This window comes from Bombus flavifrons, chromosome 8, assembly GCF_040668555.2.
Source record: "Bombus flavifrons isolate JBK064 chromosome 8, iyBomFlav1_principal, whole genome shotgun sequence".
Lineage (NCBI taxonomy): Eukaryota > Metazoa > Arthropoda > Insecta > Hymenoptera > Apidae > Bombus > Bombus flavifrons.
Window position 1 is genome coordinate 13,182,583 of NC_138449.1, and position 18,968 is coordinate 13,201,550.

Consider the following 18,968-nt stretch of genomic DNA (forward strand, 5'->3'; position numbering starts at 1 on the left):
TATTAGCAGTTCCTCTAATAACATCAGATTTTGTTTGGTAAATGATCTAATGTAGGAATGTGTGCAGATAATCTTTTATATACAGAATCTCTATTTCCATCTTTTTTATGCCTTCGTTGTTCCTCATAGTTCAATTGTTGTTTAAGAAAGATAGCATTCTTGAAGAATTCTAAAGTATTTCCAAAACTCTTTCCAGCACCATTCATTGCATTAATAGCACTTACAGCATACTCTACATCAAAACATCTACCTAAAAGTTGCTGTTGAAGACCAAGCACTTCTACTCGTTTCTCCATCATAGGAGGTAATACTTTCCTTATATGTTCCTGAAGTCTATAAAATGCAAGAGACGGTTCATTTGCAACTATATGTATATTTTCAGATATACGCTCAGTTGCTAGAATATTAAAAAAAATAAGGTGTCAGAAACAACCAAAATATATTCATGACAAAGATATACACATGTAGTATGTATAGAATCATAACCTTTCTTAACTTTCGCCTCTAGTTCTTGATCTAGTTGATACACTTTTGCAGTCATTATTTAAAATATTTTATTAATAATAAGTACTATATATGTATAAGTATATACAAATATTGTACAAAATTCTCAAATTAAATCAATTTAATCATCTGAAAATAATATTTTGCTGTTTTACGATACGCCTCAGATATTTGATACAATTTCTATATTCTCATTAATATTTTACATATGATATTATAAATGAATAAAATCTTTTTTCTACATCAACAAAATTTTTGTATAAACACAATAAATACAACACAACAAGACATTAATTTATTTTCACCGCCATTTTATTAAACACTCTATACCGGAAGTTAATTGCTAGCAGACTGTGTTTTCCCTTGACGAAACGTGGCATCAAAGTGTGTACTGTTGGCACTTCTCTCAAATGTATCTTCCAGATCGAGTGAAATAATCGTTTCGTTGCCTTGAGTGACATGACGTTCTATCGTACAAAAAGGTAACAATTTTTATTGTATACATAAAACTTATGGAAGTATTCATTATAATCATGAGACTTTTGTAAATGTAATAGAAAACTTTGCTATTTTTGTTTAGAATATTTCAATAATGAATAACTATAATATTTTACTCTTTTAAATAATGTAAATTACTGGCTTTTTATGAATGAAATATATAAAACTTTCTACTTTTTACGAATTATAATAAGTAATTTAATAACTGCAATAAATTTTGTACAAAAGAATCATCAATTATTATCATTAAAGTCATATATTTATATATTTGTATAATTTTATGTATAGATTTTATATCTGTTGATAGAATATAAATTAAAAATGTGACACACATACACGCACATTGAATTTAATCAATATAAACAATGTAATTTTTAGTAATAATAATGTTCTTTTCAATGTTAATATCCTAGCATGAAGTGGCATATCATATTCATAGCATTTGCTGCTTTTCTTCTTACTACATATGCAGAGGAAGAAGAAGAAGCTGCAAGATTATTGATATCTAAACAACTACTTAATAAATACCTTGTAGAAAATATGGACATTGTAATTAAAGTAAGTATAAAAATAAATATGGTTTATTTATATGTAATATTTTTATCTTAATAGAGAATTTATCATTTATAGTATACAGTGTATAACGTTGGCAGCGCAGCTGCATTAGAAGTTGAAATTACAGATAATTCTTTCCATCCTGATCATTTCACTCATGTCAGTGGAGAATTAAATGCAAGGATAGATCGTGTTCCACCCTATACAAATGTCAGTCATATAGTTGTTGTAAGGCCACGTAAATTTGGATACTTTAACTTCACATCAGCCGAAGTTTTATATAAACGCAAAGAAGATGCTCCTAACTTACAATTTGCCGCAAGTAGTGAACCTGGTGAAGCAATAATTGTATCATTTAGAGATTATGATAAACAATTTTCTTCACATGTTGTAAGTAACTACTGAATATTATGTAAGTCAATATAAGCATTGTATTGATTGTAATAAAATATAAAATACTTATGTATCATTTTAGGTTGACTGGGCTGCATTTGCTGTGATGACATTACCTTCATTAGCTATTCCTTTTGCATTATGGTATTCTAGTAAAAGCAAATATGAAAAATTACTTAAAACTACAAAAAAACATTAATCATATACTTATCCTAAGTCATTCAACAGAGACTTTTTTCTATACAAATATAAGAAATTTGACTGTCCCCCCTTTCTGTACATCTAATTTTATAATAAATATTATTTATAAATAATTTACATTCGCGCGTTCTTCATCATTATGCTTAGTTTAGATTATAAGTATACAAATTATGCTTATTCGTTAATAATTACTTATTTATAGATTACATCTTACGTTCATATAGACTTATAATTAGTAAATATTATTTATTTTTGAGAACAAATAATGTAAAAATTACATAAAACCCTCCCTTTATATTGCAAAACAGTTCAACTGTATAGAGGAATAGGATATGACGAACCCCTGTTACTATTTCTTTACATTATTACTTGAGACTATGTACATATGTATATCAAATAACTGAATGTATGACATGTACATAAATTACATAACTAGAAACCATGTACATATATGTAAAATAATCAACCTATTCTTGAACTATAGTTACATTATATCATTTAATATTCTGCTATGTATAAAATTATGTAACTTAGATTATATATTACAAAATATGCACTCTCTTATGTACATATATATTTGCATACATTTAATATTAACACAAACAAGATGACAAATAATTAGACTTCTAATAAATTATCTATATATTTTTACATAATTTTGTCAACATAATTTTTGTATAAATAGCTAAAGGATACAAATTTAATCGCGATTTGTTTACATCATTCATATGGATTTACAGCAATCTATTCGTTACTAAATAACTTTTAAACCAAATATATACATACTTCGATAATTATCGATGCTTTAAATCGATATTCGTTACTTTTAATTGAACTGTGTTAATTTAATTGTTATTATTAAAACAGTAACGGAATCACATTGGATTTCAAATATTTCTTACTTATCCATTATTAGTTGAAGAAAAATATTGTTTATGTAGCTTAAAAAGATAATAATTAATGTTTAAGGAATGTTAAAAATATTTAATTTTCAAGAATATGACCAATCAAGAAAGATTATAGCGCACATATAACATTCATGAAAATACTGCTTAAATAAAACTGTTGATTTTCTTATTTGGCACTTAGTCTTGTTATTTGCCGAAAAATACAAGCTGTTGATGTCTCATTTATTTGATAAGACATTTTATATAACAATACGTATGATTATTAACGATCAATATGTTCTGAAACTTATTTTGTGAACAATTACTGGTTAATTACTTTGCAATTTTCAAATTACTGTAACTGTAGAATAACTATCGATAGATTATCCCGCGTTAAAGTAACTTTAAAGATATTATTTGGATATGTTAAGTTTATTTTACAAGTAATTGATTCTGAAAGTGAGATTTACTCGCAAGAATGGCCGATGAAACAGAAACGATTCGACTTGCCAACGACGATATTGAATGTATGGAAGGAGAGATAGATGCTGATGATGTAGATGAAGAAGGTTCAGATGGAGTTGTGGTTCCAGAACTTCAGGGTACATTATCCAAATGGACAAATTATATACATGGCTGGCAAACTAGATTTATTGTTCTCAAAGATGGTACTTTATCTTATTACAAATCTGAGCAGGACAGTGGATTTGGATGTCGAGGTTCAATAAGCTTGTATAAAGCTAATATTAAGGTATGAATTAGTATAAAGGAATCAGTCTCCTATAAGATTTAATTCTCTGATAAAGTTGGTAAAAAACTCATGATATTACTCTCTGCTATTTGTTTTACTAGGCTCACGAATTTGATGAATGTAGATTCGATGTGTCTGTAAACGATTGCTTAGTATGGTATTTGAGAGCAAGTAATCCAGAAGAAAAGCAGCGCTGGGTGGATGTTTTGAAATCTTATAAGGTACTAAAATTTTATTATATAAATTAAGTAAGTTATTAGATAAATCTAATAAATGTTCCTTTGTTCTATTAAAAAATATATATGTTTGCTTTAAACAGTCGGAATCAGGTTATGGAAGTGAAAACAGTTTGAAGCGACACGGTAGTGCTATTTCACTTATATCAAATACACAATCTATTACAAGTGCAGGTAGCTTCACTAAACGTGGAGTTAGAGGACTAAAAGAGAAGTTAGCAGAACTTGAAACTTTCAGAGATATTCTGATCAAACAAATTGATACTTTGCAGAAATATTTTGATAATTGTGCAGAAAATGCTAAAAATATTTCCACGAAAGGTATATAAATTAATAATTTCCATTTATGTAGATTCATTTGTTATATATTCAGTTGTTTCATGTCCTCTTTTATTTTTTAAATAAGTACTTTTCTTTTTTCTTTGCTTTTAATTGAATGGGAAAATTGTTTCAGAAAATAAAGTGGAGACAATGTTTAATCCAGCTGAACAGTCTGTGGACTTTAAAGGTGAAGCAATAACATTTAAAGCAACGAGTGAAGGTGTGCTAGCAACATTACAGCACTGTGTTGAATTAATGGTGCAACGAGAAGATGCATGGCGTCGTAGATGGGAAAAAGAAATCGAGAGAAAACGAAAAGTGCAAGAACTTTACAAAGCTTTGAAAGAACAAGTTACAATGCAACAAAGTGACTTTCCTAGACCTAGAGTTCTTATTCATGGAGGTCCAGATTATGAGGTTCGATTTTATAAATTAACAAAATATCTTTAAAAAAAACATAACATAGTAAAAAAAAATTTTAATGTTTAAGGAAGGTCCACATAGTGCTCTTTGTGATGAAGAATTCTATGATGCAGTAGAGACTGGATTAGATAAAATTGATGAAGAAAATCAACTAAGAGATCGTTTGAAACAAAAATCAGTTTCAATTTTAACTACTCCGATAATGTCAGCAGTTAAACACAGACTTTGGCCAGAGGTAATTATTTATTTTTAAAGTATGCCATATCTATATTACAATATTATAATAATTTTTAGATACAAAAAATAACGATGGAACAGTTGCATTATGCGCGTCTTGGAGTAGGAGCCGGTGGATGGCAATTATTTGCTGAAGATGGTGATATGCGAATGTACAGACGCGAAGAAGAAGCGGATGGTTTAGTGGTAGATCCTTTGAAAGCTTGTCATGTTGTGAAAGGAGTTACTGGTCATGAAGTTTGTGAAATATTCTTCAGCCCTGAGTATAGGACAGGATGGGAAGCTACCCTTGAAGATATGACTGTGGTTGAAAATATTTCCAAAGATACTTTAATATTTTTACAAACGCATAAGCGAATTTGGCCAGCAAGTCAGAGAGACGCATTATTTTGGTCACATATGCGCCGAGTCTCCGATGATCAAGATCCAGATGCACATGATTTATGGATAGTTTGTAATCATAGTACAGAACATCCTGATTATCCTGTAAGATTTTATATAATTTAATTATATATACTTATATATAACATGAAATATTTATATATACATGAAATATTTACAGCCAAACACTGGAAAATGTGTAAGGGTTTATCTAACTGTTTGCCTTGTGTGTCAGACTTTTATTGATCCTCCGAAAGATGAAGATGAAATAAAAAGAGAGAATATAACTTGTAAAATAACTTACTGTTCTGTTGGTTTGTACTATATCATTTATATGTTTAATCTGTGTATATTGATATAGTAATATTCTATTATATCTGTAACATTATCTTTTTTTGAATACAGTTAATCCTGGTGGATGGGCTCCAGCATCTGTTCTACGTGCTGTTTATAAAAGGGAGTATCCAAAGTTCCTTAAACGTTTCACTAACTTTTGTATTGACCAGTGTAAGGATAAACCAATTATATTTTAAGAATAATTAATAGAACTTCCATATTTTCCATCCAATTTTTCATTTATTACATCAAAGCATTTTCATGCCTTTGATGTACTAATATATCAAAAAAAAAAATCAGAAGTTAAAAGATAAAAATTTGGAAGCAAAAATTCTCTCAAGTAATGAAAGTGTTTTATATACTATTTTTCTTATTTGCTTAACGTGATCGATGTATATATATATATATATTATAATATATATATTATTATATATATGTATATATTCATAGCTTAGTAAAACAGGATACAAACTGTTACATTGAAAGTGATTTATTAAAGCGTAAAAAAGTATTATATACACTTCCAAAATAACTTTACAACGTGGGACGCATGCGCTAAAGCACTGTTTGTAAATTATATTTACTTCTTTAAATAACAGCTTGTTACTTTATTGTTATACAGAATGCTATCGCAAGTCACTTGTACAAATCTTAACAAATTGAATATATACACATTTATCTATTGTTATATTATATATCCAATTAAACATGAAACTGTATGATACAAATTATATTGTTATTTTTATTTATACATAAAATGTGTACACACTGATACACAGTATAAGGGTCAAATGGGGAAACATAATAAAGACTGTTGTAGATTTGCCGTAATTACTTCGAATTTGTTACTTTAATTTAATTCCTTATCGTTGTTGAGATGTCATCAACGAGAATCACATTTTTAATTATTTTTATTTGATTCCTATAATTAGAAAACGATTATTTACTGTACAGTTTTAACAATTAAATATGTACAAGGTTTTAAAATTAGTGATAGAATTTTCGTAAGAAATAAATTTATTTCTACAAATTATTCAACTAAAATAAAAAAAAATCATATATATATACATATTAAATATAAAATTCCTTTATATATACCTCATATGCTCTACTATCAGAACATTGAAATTTGAATTTTGTTCCAATAAGTGTAGCTTAAAAATATTAAAAGAGGATATAGAGAGATGTATAAAAATGCTTCTCTGGTTTCTTACAAACTATTATGATTTACAATAATGGCCAAAATTCCGAACAATTACGTGAAAAAGTATTCTGAATTAAAAAGATTCTATATCAAAAAATGCAACTCTGTAAAAATTTCTTATCACTCAGTAAAACATACTTCCATACATAAGAGATAACAGAACAAATAATGAAATTAAATTTCACTATTTTATTTACAAATTTAATTATTTAATTTTAGCCATTACATTAACAAATTGCTAGTTTGAGCGATTATAGGTACAATATTTAATTCGAACATTATAAAATAATTGTAAACTGAATAAATAGACATACAATTGTTTGTAATTCATGATGTATCTCTATTGAAAAAGATTGCAATTTAATTGAATATGATTGAAGTACTAATAAACAATATATTTACAATGTATCATCCACAAATATGCTATATGAGTTATGGCAAATATACACATATGGAGTATACAATACTCCAAAAATAGTTGGATAGTCTACAAAATTTAAGTCAATTTATATCAAATTTAATAACATTTTAATTCCAATACAATCATATGTTAATGTATTTAAATAAAATTAATTCTAATTTAAAAACTTAATATTTTTAAAACTTATGATACTGCATTATATGCCTCTCTAATTATATTTGTTACCTGTATATACTTGAAATAATTTGGTATAAATCAATCGTGAATATAAAATATATATACTTTGCACTTTGGAACGATTTCAAATGTATAAAAAAATGTATATTTCTTTTCTATATTTCAATAACTATTTTCCTTATGATTCATAAGAACCTAATTTTTTTAATACACTAAGACCTTTTTCTTCATATTCTTCTCTTGTAATCCATACTGATTCACGATCTTTTGTAATTTCTGCTAATACAGCACCACCCATAAAAACCATATCTTTACGTCTCGGGGAATCTTCAATTTTTATCTTAAATTTCTGAAAAATATTAAAGAGTAACGAAATAATAATATATATTTATTAAAAAATTGAGAAAAAAATATAAGATACTTTATAATTACATTTAATTTCGAAGTATCATTTTTTAATACTCTTTGAAGATAAAGTTGCTTAATTTCTCTTTCGAGTCTAGACGGAAGCCCAGGATACATTGTACTGCCACCACTTAAAACAATATGTTTATATAATTCACTTCTTATATCAATATCAGCTGCTTGAATAGTACTAAATACTAATTCAGCAATTCCTTGAGCCTCAACATTTATTAGATGAGGCTGGAATAAAGCTTCTGGTGCTGCAAATCTCTCTCCACCTACTTTTATTACCCTCCCATCTGGCAGCTAAAACAGATTATAGGTACAAAACATATTTCAGTGTCATAAATTTTGTTTTGCATTACAAAATTCACTTACAGTATATGATTCAACCAAAACAGTTGTTTCAAGAGCTAATTTTTCTTCAGTTTCTATATTATAGCCAATATAACATAATTTTTCCTTTAACATTCTAACTGTTTCAAAATCAGCTGAATGGTTAAATGCATAGCCACGTAATAAAAGAAGTTTTATTAAATACATTGTAATATCTCGACCAGCTATATCCAGTCGCCGTGTGAGATGAGGTAAAGCATACTCTTCAAATACAGGACAAATATGAGTGACTCCATCACCAGAATCTACTACAACACCACTAATCAATCCTTGAGCATACAATGTAAGTACTGCTTGAATTGCAATATATGTTCCAGCAAAACCATATTTTTCAAACATTACCTGCAATATTTCAATTATAATTTGAGAAAATAAGAGTATCATAATTAAATTATTAATATATCATATATAACGATAACTTGATATTACCTCAATCATTTTTTCACGATTTGTGATAGGATTCATTGGTGGTTCTGTTAATAAAATTTTGCATTCTCTAGGATTAATATTCATTTTTTCCTTTCCAAAAGTATAGTCCCATACATGACACATGTCTTCCCAATTTCTATTAGATATTTAAATAATTAAATATCTCATAGTACATACAAATTATATATGGTCATATACACACCTAACAATTCCATTTTGCATTGGATAACTAATCTCTAGCATAGACCGAAGTTTGCTTGCTTCATCCCCAACCATTAAATCCTATTAATGTGAAACATAATGAAAATATGTAATTATGTAGATTATTATCAGATGAAATATAACATGTTAATAGAAATTGTTAATATTTCAATAACTTAATACATTCTACCTTTATGAAAAAATCGAGAATAAAATTAAATACAAGTTTTTTAAAATTCTATAACGCTAATTGTTTAAATTAATATAACATATAAAAAAGTAGGAGATGGTAGAATACTAATAGATTCTTACTCAGAGATCAATGTTGGGTAACTTATGGAAACTATTACTGTAAAGATGTCCAATTTGTCAAGTACTGACATAATATTGATAAATGTAAATATTAACATTAAAAAATGCAATGAACTTACAGGCATGTTAAGCACATCCTATGAGAGCAAGTGTAAGGATACAAATCAGTTAACAAATGCAAAAATTTACATTAAGTAGGTCTCAAAAATATAAGATATATAAAAATCCACACATATATAAGTATAAATATAACATCTGTAAATATTCTATTTTGTATTTTATTTCTTATATTTATTCAATACCAATAAATAGAAAAACAAATAGCAATATATTGGATAAATTTATTATAAATTATCAAAATGAAAAATAAAATGTTATGATTGTCATAGTTACTAATTAAGTTTTCAACAAAGATGTTATATATTCCAATACTTTTAAAAATATCTGTCTTACTTTTAATATGCACAATCCATTTTAATTTTGGTTAGTAAACAAGGTTAATAAATGAGAAATGCGTTTTCAATCAGACTTAAACTCTGGGGCACACAGTGTAATATTATGAAGTGACTTACACGAATACAATATTCTTGCTGAAAATTAAGTAAATTTATTAATAAACAGCATAGAAATGATGGATTATGATTTTGTTTCTATGGTTAAATAAAAGAATCTCAAACTCCAAATTGTAAAAATCATATAATCAATTCAATTACTAATATTCCTTACAAAATATGAAAGAAAGATGATTTATTTTTTTTAGGGAAAATAAATAGTATATTTTTATAACAATGAATATATATTAAATATAGAACAACAAATATTATCCATAAATTACATTAATAACTCTTTTTTAAATAAATAATTGAAAATACAATAAATAGTCTAAACTTGATTTGCTATAATTGGAGAATTAAAAAATATACCTTCACATCAATGTCTCCTATTTTATTGACAGCTCTGATAATAGGACGTCCAACTATGGATGGAAATATATGTGCTGGGAAATTTGCTCCTGCATATCCACACTTTACAAACTATAAAAGTATAATATTACTTTGGTATTTTCAGAAAGAAAGTTTTACAAAATATAAATTTAAAAGGTATAAACGAAATAGAAATTAAAAAATAAAAGTAAAGTTATAACCTTACCCCTGTTCCGTTATCGCAAACAATAATTTTTCTACCCTTGCTATCCATTTTTCAATATGATGTTATTATTTAAACGGACTATATGTTTGTTATCTTAAAACTTATTAAACATTGCATATTCTGCGAGATGACTAATTGTTATAAGATCTAGGGCGTTACCGGCATGACGATTCGGAAGCAACAGCGACCAATACAATCACCTAGTTTATAATCAGATTACAGTCATATTAAAACAACAGATGTTTGCTACTTCGTTTTAAAGAATCAAAATTTATAACTTACATGAACATTACTAACGTAAACTCGCTCACTTTGATATAAACTCGCAAAGGCAGTCGTTCTTTAAATCTAATGAATATACAATTATTCTACTCGGATTGGCTCAACCGAATCTTTCCCGATTCCCGAGCAAGTTGTTATCTATTTCTATCATTTACTTTAACAAATAAAATTCTTCGTATATTTGAATTCTGGTTAAATAATAAGTAAGTAAAAATAAAGGACTAAATGATATAGTATTGTAAAATATTTACAAAAAATAATATGTTTTATAAGAAATGCTATCGTAATCAAAAAAATTCTCATTATCCTTGAACAATCTTTTTTATAATCATGCTGTTCCTTGCACAATAATTATTTTCCTGCATTTAATGCTTTATGAAATCGCATTCCATACTTTTTAGTGAAACATGTACATGATGGAACGTCCAATCGCGTATTTAACGAGAAAAGAAGTAATATCCAGCTGTCACCGTTTACACAAGTATTATATGATTATTTTTGTACATAAAATTTTTCTATTTGATAAACAAGAATATTTTTCAGTGAAAACTTAACTGAGGAAGAAAACAAAAATATATATGGAAAATGTAATAACTATTGGGGACATGGTCATAATTATACAGGTAACTATTATTGCTATATTAATGTTCACAATTTCTCATTATATTTTATTTTAGTGGAAGTGACTGTATGTGGACCTGTAGATCCTGTAACAGGTATGGTCATGAATATATCAGATTTAAAATTATTTATGAAAAAAGTGTTAATGGATCAACTGGATCATAAGAATTTGGATAAAGATGTACCTTATTTTAAAAATACTGTTTCTACTACTGAAAATGTTGCTATATATATATTTAATGAACTAAAAAGGATTATGCCTAACTCAGATCTTTTATATGAAGTCAAGATCTATGAAACTGACAAAAATATTGTTATTTACAGAGGAGAACAAAAATAAAATGTTAAATTGGTCTAAACATATGTTAATTTAAATAACACAAGGTTATAAAAAGAAGAACACTAACTCGATGTTACCTTTATTTCTCTTTTCTTACACAATACAATTACAATTACCATATATTACAATATTAGTTCACACTTCAAGAGAATAAATATCTTGTACACTATCTTAATATTGCATTTTTACAAACCTTACTAATTTATTAATCACATATATTTGTACAATAAGTAATAACTAGATTAATATCACAAATTTAAAAAATGAATAAATCTATCTTCGAATTAAGATAGATAAATATAAAATGTGTATATTTATTCTTTGTAAAAACGCTGATACAAAGTTAAATTCTTTAAATAAGTAAAGTAAATAGTATATTGCGTTTTAAATCACTAATCATTATTTTTAAATACAAAACAGCCTTCATAATATTGATGTTGATAATTATATATTTGTATTTATATCAAGTTTAACATAACTTCGAATAGTTACATATGGTATACCAAGTTCAAAATCATTCTTTGGCCAATACTTTAGTACTGGTGATTGCTGTGGCTTTTCCTCTTTTACAGAGAAATATGCAAAAAGTACAGCTGCTGTGTAACTTGCAATAAAAATAAATAAATGCCAAAGTGCATGTAAATAAGGGAAATTCAGGTTCAGCCAAGTATCACAAAATAAACGATCATTCAGCCAACAAGCAACTGCTAATAACCATACAGCACCACATCGTAAACCCAATCTATAAACCCTCATTGATTTTGTCCTTAAGAAAAGCATGCATGATGATATAATTAGAGATTACAAGATAAAATCTTATATAGACATTAATTAAGAATTTTACCTTTTTAATTCAATGATCATAAATCCAAATGCAGGTATACCAAGACTCATTAAAGCAAATGCATTTATTGCGGGATGTATAAATGACAAGCCAGTTGCAATTAGAGTTGGTAAAGTTGCACATATGGCAAGAAGTTTTCTATCATTATGTAAAATATTTGGAAAATACCTTCGTGGAAGAAACATACAAAAACCAGCCATATATACCCATAAAATTGCTAATTCATCTAGCAATTGTCCTATGACAAAAAAACAAGTAATTTTTATGTTTTTATTTATGTTCTATAAATCTATGATATATTACTACTTACCTATAAGGGATAATGTAGCATGAAAATATGCACTACTAAGACCTACTATCATCAGTAAGAACCAAATTATATGAATTCCAGGATTTACGAATCGACCATAATCTCTAAAGAGATGCATTAGAACAGGTGGAAGTAACAAAAATACTACATTACTTAGCTGTGAATAAAAATATTTTTAGTTTAATATTTTAAGAATTTATAAGTTCTATAATTTTAAAAAGAAAAAAGAAAGAATTTTGTTTATATCATTGTACATACAAACCGTATTCATAAATTCTGCAATACTGGAAGAAATACTATAATTGCGTTCACACCAATCAATTGGTGAACTACCAGCTTCAAACGGTTTCCACATATCGAAATATATATTTTTATCTGATTTTTATCAATATAAAAAAGTATAAATGTAACATTTGTAATCTATAATCTGTATAAAAAATGTATAATTGTAATAATACAGAAATGAGTCACTAAACTATTTTAAGTTTATGAAGAATATGCAAATCAAAGAGAAATGTTTATGGATTTTTTATGTCTCTCATACCTTTTAATAACACATATTGTCATTTCGTATCACTTTTATATGCATTGAAAATTTCTATTATATATGCAAAGCATGACACATATCTATTACAATTTGCAGACAAATTGCAAACAAAAGATGATTAACAAATATATATATGTATTTTTCGCGCGATTAATCAACATTATGTCACATACATGTTTGTATGTTTGTCAAAAGTTGAAGACAATGATATTTACGCTTACGCTTTAAGCTGCTTAAGAATGCAACGGTTAGAAATACATACATGTACTTAATACACATTAATAGATAAATCTTTTAAAGATATTGATCTAACGAAAGAGATTTTCACAGCTTTTTCGCGATATTAGAAACGGTTAAAAATGTTTAATACTAAATAATTTTTTCAAGGAATTTGATTCTGTATTTATGTTTCTCGATTTTCATACATCTATAATTTCTTTTGTAAAAGTTGGTACCAGTTGATACTATTCTACTACTGTATAATCTACTACCTTGTCTCACGTCTCGATGGACATAATACAGTTTATATGTATAGTTTATATCATACATTCAACATGCAATCCACGCGGAACTATTCATGTGCAGTGAATGTTGACAATTTTAACAGTTAATATATGTGATATATAATCGAAAAAAGGATTTAATTTATTAAAATTTTATAACTTAGTAAAATATATACAAGTTTATTCTTTTCGAATATATGAACAACATATAATAATAAACGTAAAAATAGTGTTCTAATTAAAATTATTGTATTTTTTGCTCATAAAAATTTCATTTTTCAATAATGAGTTTTTGTATATACGAATCAGACATTGTTATATGTAATAATGAACAAATTGTAATGTATAATATTGAAAATGGTACAGAAACAACTATTTCTTTACCTAAATTGCAAAGTGATAAAAAAGTTGATGTGCATAACAACGTAAACAAAGAAACTCCTCACACGATTACCAACGTAATGTTCTCATATGATGGAAAATATTTCTTTGTCTATACAAATCGTAAGCAACTATGTTTGTATGAAAGAAAAAGTCAGAATCTTGTGTTAAATAAAATACTTCCTAGAGCTGCCAGCAAAGTGCAATTTACTCCAAACAACGACATAGTTGTTGCTGATAAAACAGGAGATGCTTACCTATTTTCTAATAAGCAGTCTGACAATGGGGTCCTACTTTTAGGACATTTATCAATGTTACTTGACGTATTAATTACGGAAGATGGAAAGTACATTATTACAACAGATAGAGATGAAAAAATTAGAGTGTCTGTGTTCCCAAATTCATATAATATTGTATCCTATTGTTTAGGACATACAAAATTTGTAACAAACATTTTGGAATTACCTCATGACAAAAATGTTTTAATATCTTGTGGAGGAGATGGAATGTTTATATTATGGGACTACAAGATTGGAAAAGAATTATTATGTATTAATTTTCATAATAAAATATCTAAAAGTGATATTGAAAAGTTTAATGAACAACTTCATAATTGTAACTTAGAAGAGTTTGTTGATGTTTTACCTGTTAAACATTTAAAGCTTTTGGCACTTAATACAACTTCATCTTTAGCTATAATGAGCTTTTATAATAATACGTTATTATTAGTATACATAATTAATAGCACATCAAAATCAAACTTTGAAGTAGTATATGTGCAATCTATAATTGCAGACAGCGAACCAATAGAATGTTATCTGCACAAAAATAATCTATGGATATTAAATGAACTTGGATTTAAAATATATGAATTTAAAAATAACAATTTTATACTTACTGATGGAACAGATTATAAAATAAATAACTTAAATAATTATTGGAAAACACTAAAAAAAGATTTTACTCAACAAAATTTATTTTCAATCCTGTATAAAAGAAAATATGATAATGTCCAAGAATATTTACAACGGAAAAAAACGCGTCTTACAAATTCAATTGATGCATAATCAATTGTATGTAACATTATAGAAGGTATGAATGATTTTTATACAGAAAAAAATATAATTATAAAAAATGATATTAGATTGAAATAAAATGTTTAATAGAAATTTCATACATATTTTCATTATAAAATACAAATAGTATTACAATAAAGTAAGATAAGTTTATTAATCCACATAGTATTTAGTAAATGAATTGAATTTGAAATTTCATATAATCATTATATGTATATAAATTAAACAGGCTTGTAATCTAATTTGGATTCAAGCTTCTTATTATCTGAGACTTTCCTTACTGCTTTCATAAAATCTTCTTGTATTACATATTCCCTTTCTAATCTTATTGCGAATAATCCTGCTTCAGTGCAAACATTTCTTAAGTCAGCACCATTAAATCCATCTGAAAGCTTAACTACTGCTTCATAATCTGAAATAAATTTAAAATGATTAGGAGCGTCTATAAAACGAAAAAAGAAATTTTGTTGAAGTAAAGATAAAAATTACCAATTTCTCCATGCTTAGATATAGGACCAGCATGAATTTTTAAAATTTCTAAACGTGCTTGTTCATTGGGTAGTGGAATTTCGATTTTTCTGTCTAATCTACCCGGTCGTAACAAAGCTGGATCTAAAGTGTCTGGTCTATTTGTAGCCATTATCATTTTAACTTGACCTAAAGAATCAAAACCATCCATTTGATTCAACAATTCCATCAAAGTTCTTTGAATTTCTCGGTCGGCACTTGTACCTTCCGAAAATCTGCGTCCACCTGCATAAGAATAGACAATTAAAGACATTTTATTTTTTACTCTCCTCCATCTTTTTTTTCTTACGAACAATAATATTTATACCAATTGCATCAATCTCATCCATAAATATAATACAAGGTTGATGATCTCGTGCATAATTGAACATTTCTCTAATTAACCTTGCTGATTCACCAATATATTTATCAACAATAGCACTTGACACAACTTTCAAAAAATTTGCATCTAGCTGACTAGCAACTGCTCTAGCCAATAATGTTTTTCCAGTTCCTGGTGGGCCATACAAGAGACATCCTTTTGGAGGGGTGATACCAACTCTTTGAAATAACTCAGGATTTAGTAATGGTAATTCTATAACTTCTCTCAGTTCACGTATTTGTTCACTTAGACCACCAATTGCACTATATGTAACATCTCCAGGATCTTCATGTGACATATTATAAACTAATGGGTCAACCTAAATATATAAATAAACATTTAAAGTTTACTGAAATATGTAACGTTGATTTATGGCAAAATAAATTTTACCTCACGAGGCAAATAACGCATTATAGTAAGAGTAGTCATGTCAAGGGCTACTCTTGTTCCAGATTTCAATTTATTTTTATCAAGTTGGCGCCTACATCCAACAACATAACGTGGACCATTTGTTGCTTTTACTATAACTATAAATAAAAACCTATGTGTTTATATATATATTATATGTAAGGACACCTTTTTATTTTACTCAGACTCTTTACTTAAACTTACACTTTTCTTCTGTAAGTTGTTTCAATACTTCTCCGACGATCTAAAGTGTAAATACATTATATTTGTAATAGAAAATACTAAGAATCATTAAAAATAAGATTTATAACATACCTGACCAACACTTTGTAATGCTTTCAAATCACTTTCAGATTTATCATACTGTTTTGTTAAATCTTTGAGATGCTCTCTCACTAAAAAAGATAAAAATATGGTAAAAGTTTATTAAGTCATGTACATAAATAAAAAAAAAGGTTTTTAAAAAATAATAATAATCCATGTATGTAAGATTAAGGTTAGGTATTTCAAATTTTGTATAGAAGTACAACAAGCAAAATCAATATATCTAATAGATTTAACTTACTTTCCTTTAAACGTGACTCCACTTCTTTATGTTCTATAAGCTTTTTTCGATAATCTTGAAGGGCTTTTTCCCTAACCGAATCCACGGTGGTTGCCATCTTTGCTTAATTTGCTGTCTAACTGTCTCAGGCAGTGTTTCTATGAACACCGTGTAAGCTGTAAGGCCTGTGTATGTGCATATAGTTATTTTGAAATATTAATTTCAGAATTTAATAAGACAAATATTTTATCCGAAATATCCTTTTTATATCCAATAATACTAATTAAAGCTGAATTTAAATTAATTATTTACTGCTTTTATATTGTGAATCCTCTTTTATTGCAAATGTTACAATGTATACATGCACAACTTATTTACTGAATTATTACTTAACTACACCGACTCAGCTGTGACCTAACCTATGGTTTTTAAGGTATCTTGTATCTTGATAGTTTTTAAATATATTGTAAATTAAATTAAAAACCATATTTTTGGATGAAATCAGAAAAAAGATTGTATTGGAATCAATGAAATTGAAATGCTAATTTTAATAACTAAATCTTATGCACTCAAATGTGCATATACCACAGCTACATCATGTACAAAAATATTGAAAAGAAATTATATAGAAAATCATCCTTATAAACATATTCATCCCTGGAAATCATTTACAGAATTTTCTGATAATCTTTTAAACAACATAGTTTATAATAAAGGTAATACACTTAACATAAACTTATGTCTTCAGGTTTCAAGTTTTAATTTTGATTTTATAGGTGGATTAGTGGTTTTGAATAAACCATACGGAATAAGACCTAGGTCTCTTGACATAAGCACAATGTGTGTACGAAATAATGTACCCAATAGTGTAGATTATACATTAAATGATGCTTTACCTTATATAGCTAAACAATTGAATTATTTAAACTTAACTATAGTTAGATGTCCTGAAATGTAACTACAAATCATTTATTAATAATTGTTAATAATGTGTTTCTTATTTACATTCACAATTACTCTTGAAATTAGGTATATGAGTGGTATTACATTATTAGCAGCAGATGAGAATGTTCATCATGCTATAGAACTTGCATATGCTCGTTCTCACTTTCAAGCAAATACTTATTGGATAATTACAGTCGGTACACCAAAACATTTGCGAGGTAGGGACCATTTGGCAATGAAAGTAATTTCAAATCCTGAATTTACATACAGAAGGGTAAGTTTATCAAATACTGTTTGGAAAGAAATTATATATTACCATAAAAATAATTTCAGAGAATTCTTACACCATCATGGTCTCGTAATGAAGAAAAGTATCGCAAGATAAAACTATTAAAAACACAATACAAGGTGTTATCCAACTCTATACTTAATTTGTGTTCTTTAATTGAATTAAAGTCATCTACTCATAGTAAACATGCTATTAGAATGTATGCTACTACATATCTGTATTCTCCAGTTCTAGGAGATAATATTTATGCATCTCTGATTCAGAAAATAGGGGATACTTATGTAAGAGCTGACCCATTTCTTAGTAAACCTGAACTACCAAAATTGGATATAAGACTTCTGCGATTGTTAAATGTAAGGCAGAGTCAACAAGAAATTATTCCTACTCACATTCACCTAAAGTCAGTAGTTCTACAACAATTTTTTGGAGAAACTTTAACAATTGAAGCTCCTTTAATACCACCTTTTGATTGGACATGTAAACAGCTTGATATTAAATATTTAACGCCAATAATGTCATAAATCACAATCAGCATTATAAATACCATGATTTAAATATGAGTTTTCTTATTT

The 18,968-nt window shown here is 27.1% G+C and overlaps 8 protein-coding genes across 14 annotated transcripts; 5 read left to right on the forward strand and 3 right to left on the reverse strand.

Moving 5' to 3' along the window:
* Window positions 1-642: 642 nt before the first annotated feature.
* Window positions 643-2,268, forward strand: SsRbeta (signal sequence receptor beta). Its single transcript, XM_069117813.1, has 4 exons — window positions 643-986; window positions 1,416-1,560; window positions 1,633-1,947; window positions 2,033-2,268. Exons 1-4 carry the CDS (start codon window positions 964-966, stop codon window positions 2,147-2,149), a joined length of 600 nt encoding a protein of 199 aa, XP_068973914.1. The 5' UTR covers window positions 643-963; the 3' UTR covers window positions 2,150-2,268.
* Window positions 2,269-3,199: 931 nt separating this feature from the next.
* On the forward strand, window positions 3,200-6,554 carry cert (ceramide transfer protein). Its single transcript, XM_069118706.1, has 8 exons — window positions 3,200-3,789; window positions 3,891-4,010; window positions 4,109-4,346; window positions 4,480-4,763; window positions 4,837-5,004; window positions 5,064-5,492; window positions 5,569-5,701; window positions 5,793-6,554. The coding sequence occupies exons 1-8, from the start codon at window positions 3,517-3,519 to the stop codon at window positions 5,918-5,920; spliced, it is 1,773 nt and encodes a 590-aa protein (XP_068974807.1). The 5' UTR covers window positions 3,200-3,516; the 3' UTR covers window positions 5,921-6,554.
* Window positions 6,555-6,695: 141 nt separating this feature from the next.
* On the reverse strand, window positions 6,696-10,559 carry Arp2 (Actin-related protein 2). Of its 4 annotated transcripts, XM_069118709.1 has the most exons (9): window positions 10,418-10,559; window positions 10,192-10,302; window positions 9,841-9,858; window positions 9,388-9,405; window positions 8,958-9,037; window positions 8,756-8,891; window positions 8,309-8,668; window positions 7,958-8,236; window positions 6,696-7,874 (listed from the first exon to the last, which is right to left on the reverse strand). In XM_069118709.1, the coding sequence occupies exons 1-9, from the start codon at window positions 10,463-10,465 to the stop codon at window positions 7,704-7,706; spliced, it is 1,221 nt and encodes a 406-aa protein (XP_068974810.1). In that variant the 5' UTR covers window positions 10,466-10,559; the 3' UTR covers window positions 6,696-7,703. The 4 variants fall into 4 exon arrangements, with proteins under 4 accessions (XP_068974810.1, XP_068974812.1, XP_068974811.1 ...); XM_069118711.1 differs by lacking the exon at window positions 9,841-9,858; XM_069118710.1 differs by lacking the exon at window positions 9,388-9,405.
* Window positions 10,560-10,675: 116 nt separating this feature from the next.
* purple (6-pyruvoyl tetrahydrobiopterin synthase purple) lies at window positions 10,676-11,829 on the forward strand. 4 transcript variants are annotated; one of them, XM_069118731.1, is made up of 4 exons: window positions 10,676-10,765; window positions 11,107-11,180; window positions 11,231-11,322; window positions 11,377-11,679. In XM_069118731.1, the coding sequence occupies exons 2-4, from the start codon at window positions 11,107-11,109 to the stop codon at window positions 11,658-11,660; spliced, it is 450 nt and encodes a 149-aa protein (XP_068974832.1). In that variant the 5' UTR covers window positions 10,676-10,765; the 3' UTR covers window positions 11,661-11,679. The 4 variants fall into 4 exon arrangements, with proteins under 4 accessions (XP_068974832.1, XP_068974831.1, XP_068974834.1 ...); XM_069118733.1 differs by lacking the exon at window positions 10,676-10,765 and having other exon boundaries at window positions 10,868-11,180; window positions 11,243-11,322; window positions 11,377-11,415; window positions 11,645-11,829; XM_069118730.1 differs by lacking the exon at window positions 10,676-10,765 and having other exon boundaries at window positions 10,858-11,180.
* Window positions 11,830-12,091: 262 nt separating this feature from the next.
* bwa (alkaline ceramidase) lies at window positions 12,092-13,213 on the reverse strand. Its single transcript, XM_069118727.1, has 4 exons — window positions 13,077-13,213; window positions 12,815-12,971; window positions 12,505-12,742; window positions 12,092-12,426 (listed from the first exon to the last, which is right to left on the reverse strand). Exons 1-4 carry the CDS (start codon window positions 13,167-13,169, stop codon window positions 12,105-12,107), a joined length of 810 nt encoding a protein of 269 aa, XP_068974828.1. The 5' UTR covers window positions 13,170-13,213; the 3' UTR covers window positions 12,092-12,104.
* A 701-nt stretch (window positions 13,214-13,914) lies between these two features.
* On the forward strand, window positions 13,915-16,556 carry wuho (tRNA (guanine-N(7)-)-methyltransferase non-catalytic subunit wuho). The gene is made up of 2 exons (XM_069118714.1): window positions 13,915-15,337; window positions 16,340-16,556. The coding sequence occupies exon 1, from the start codon at window positions 14,149-14,151 to the stop codon at window positions 15,310-15,312; it is 1,164 nt and encodes a 387-aa protein (XP_068974815.1). The 5' UTR covers window positions 13,915-14,148; the 3' UTR covers window positions 15,313-15,337; window positions 16,340-16,556.
* On the reverse strand, window positions 15,386-17,833 carry Rpt4 (Regulatory particle triple-A ATPase 4). The gene is made up of 8 exons (XM_069118713.1): window positions 17,732-17,833; window positions 17,184-17,606; window positions 16,934-17,013; window positions 16,823-16,862; window positions 16,601-16,737; window positions 16,157-16,529; window positions 15,811-16,074; window positions 15,386-15,733 (listed from the first exon to the last, which is right to left on the reverse strand). The coding sequence occupies exons 2-8, from the start codon at window positions 17,278-17,280 to the stop codon at window positions 15,543-15,545; spliced, it is 1,182 nt and encodes a 393-aa protein (XP_068974814.1). The 5' UTR covers window positions 17,281-17,606; window positions 17,732-17,833; the 3' UTR covers window positions 15,386-15,542.
* On the forward strand, window positions 17,654-18,951 carry LOC138182679 (pseudouridylate synthase RPUSD4, mitochondrial). Its single transcript, XM_069118725.1, has 4 exons — window positions 17,654-17,878; window positions 17,939-18,116; window positions 18,192-18,381; window positions 18,441-18,951. The coding sequence occupies exons 1-4, from the start codon at window positions 17,701-17,703 to the stop codon at window positions 18,915-18,917; spliced, it is 1,023 nt and encodes a 340-aa protein (XP_068974826.1). The 5' UTR covers window positions 17,654-17,700; the 3' UTR covers window positions 18,918-18,951.
* Window positions 18,952-18,968: the final 17 nt, after the last annotated feature.

Coding starts and splice junctions, on each gene's coding strand:
- cert (XM_069118706.1), top strand. CDS start 3,517: ATGGCCGATGAAACAGAAACGATTCGACTTGCCAACGACGATATTGAA. Junction 4,011..4,108: donor ATGTTTTGAAATCTTATAAG/GTACTAAAATTT, acceptor TGCTTTAAACAG/TCGGAATCAGGTTATGGAAG. Junction 5,005..5,063: donor AACACAGACTTTGGCCAGAG/GTAATTATTTAT, acceptor AATAATTTTTAG/ATACAAAAAATAACGATGGA.
- Arp2 (XM_069118709.1), bottom strand. CDS start 10,465: ATGGATAGCAAGGGTAGAAAAATTATTGTTTGCGATAACGGAACAGGG. Junction 10,303..10,417: donor TTTGCGATAACGGAACAGGG/GTAAGGTTATAA, acceptor ATACTTTTATAG/TTTGTAAAGTGTGGATATGC. Junction 8,892..8,957: donor ATGCAAAATGGAATTGTTAG/GTGTGTATATGA, acceptor AATATCTAATAG/AAATTGGGAAGACATGTGTC.
- Rpt4 (XM_069118713.1), bottom strand. CDS start 17,280: ATGGCAACCACCGTGGATTCGGTTAGGGAAAAAGCCCTTCAAGATTAT. Junction 17,014..17,183: donor GGAGTCACGTTTAAAGGAAA/GTAAGTTAAATC, acceptor TATCTTTTTTAG/TGAGAGAGCATCTCAAAGAT. Junction 16,738..16,822: donor ACAACTTACAGAAGAAAAGT/GTAAGTTTAAGT, acceptor TTTTATTTATAG/TTATAGTAAAAGCAACAAAT.
- bwa (XM_069118727.1), bottom strand. CDS start 13,169: ATGTGGAAACCGTTTGAAGCTGGTAGTTCACCAATTGATTGGTGTGAA. Junction 12,972..13,076: donor TTGCAGAATTTATGAATACG/GTTTGTATGTAC, acceptor TTTTATTCACAG/CTAAGTAATGTAGTATTTTT. Junction 12,427..12,504: donor ATGATCATTGAATTAAAAAG/GTAAAATTCTTA, acceptor GCTTTTCTTAAG/GACAAAATCAATGAGGGTTT.
- wuho (XM_069118714.1), top strand. CDS start 14,149: ATGAGTTTTTGTATATACGAATCAGACATTGTTATATGTAATAATGAA.
- LOC138182679 (XM_069118725.1), top strand. CDS start 17,701: ATGCTAATTTTAATAACTAAATCTTATGCACTCAAATGTGCATATACC. Junction 17,879..17,938: donor CAACATAGTTTATAATAAAG/GTAATACACTTA, acceptor TTGATTTTATAG/GTGGATTAGTGGTTTTGAAT. Junction 18,382..18,440: donor CTGAATTTACATACAGAAGG/GTAAGTTTATCA, acceptor AAATAATTTCAG/AGAATTCTTACACCATCATG.
- purple (XM_069118731.1), top strand. CDS start 11,107: ATGTACATGATGGAACGTCCAATCGCGTATTTAACGAGAAAAGAAGTA. Junction 11,181..11,230: donor AGCTGTCACCGTTTACACAA/GTATTATATGAT, acceptor TTGATAAACAAG/AATATTTTTCAGTGAAAACT. Junction 11,323..11,376: donor ACATGGTCATAATTATACAG/GTAACTATTATT, acceptor ATTTTATTTTAG/TGGAAGTGACTGTATGTGGA.
- SsRbeta (XM_069117813.1), top strand. CDS start 964: ATGACGTTCTATCGTACAAAAAG. Junction 987..1,415: donor ACGTTCTATCGTACAAAAAG/GTAACAATTTTT, acceptor TTAATATCCTAG/CATGAAGTGGCATATCATAT. Junction 1,561..1,632: donor ATATGGACATTGTAATTAAA/GTAAGTATAAAA, acceptor TATCATTTATAG/TATACAGTGTATAACGTTGG.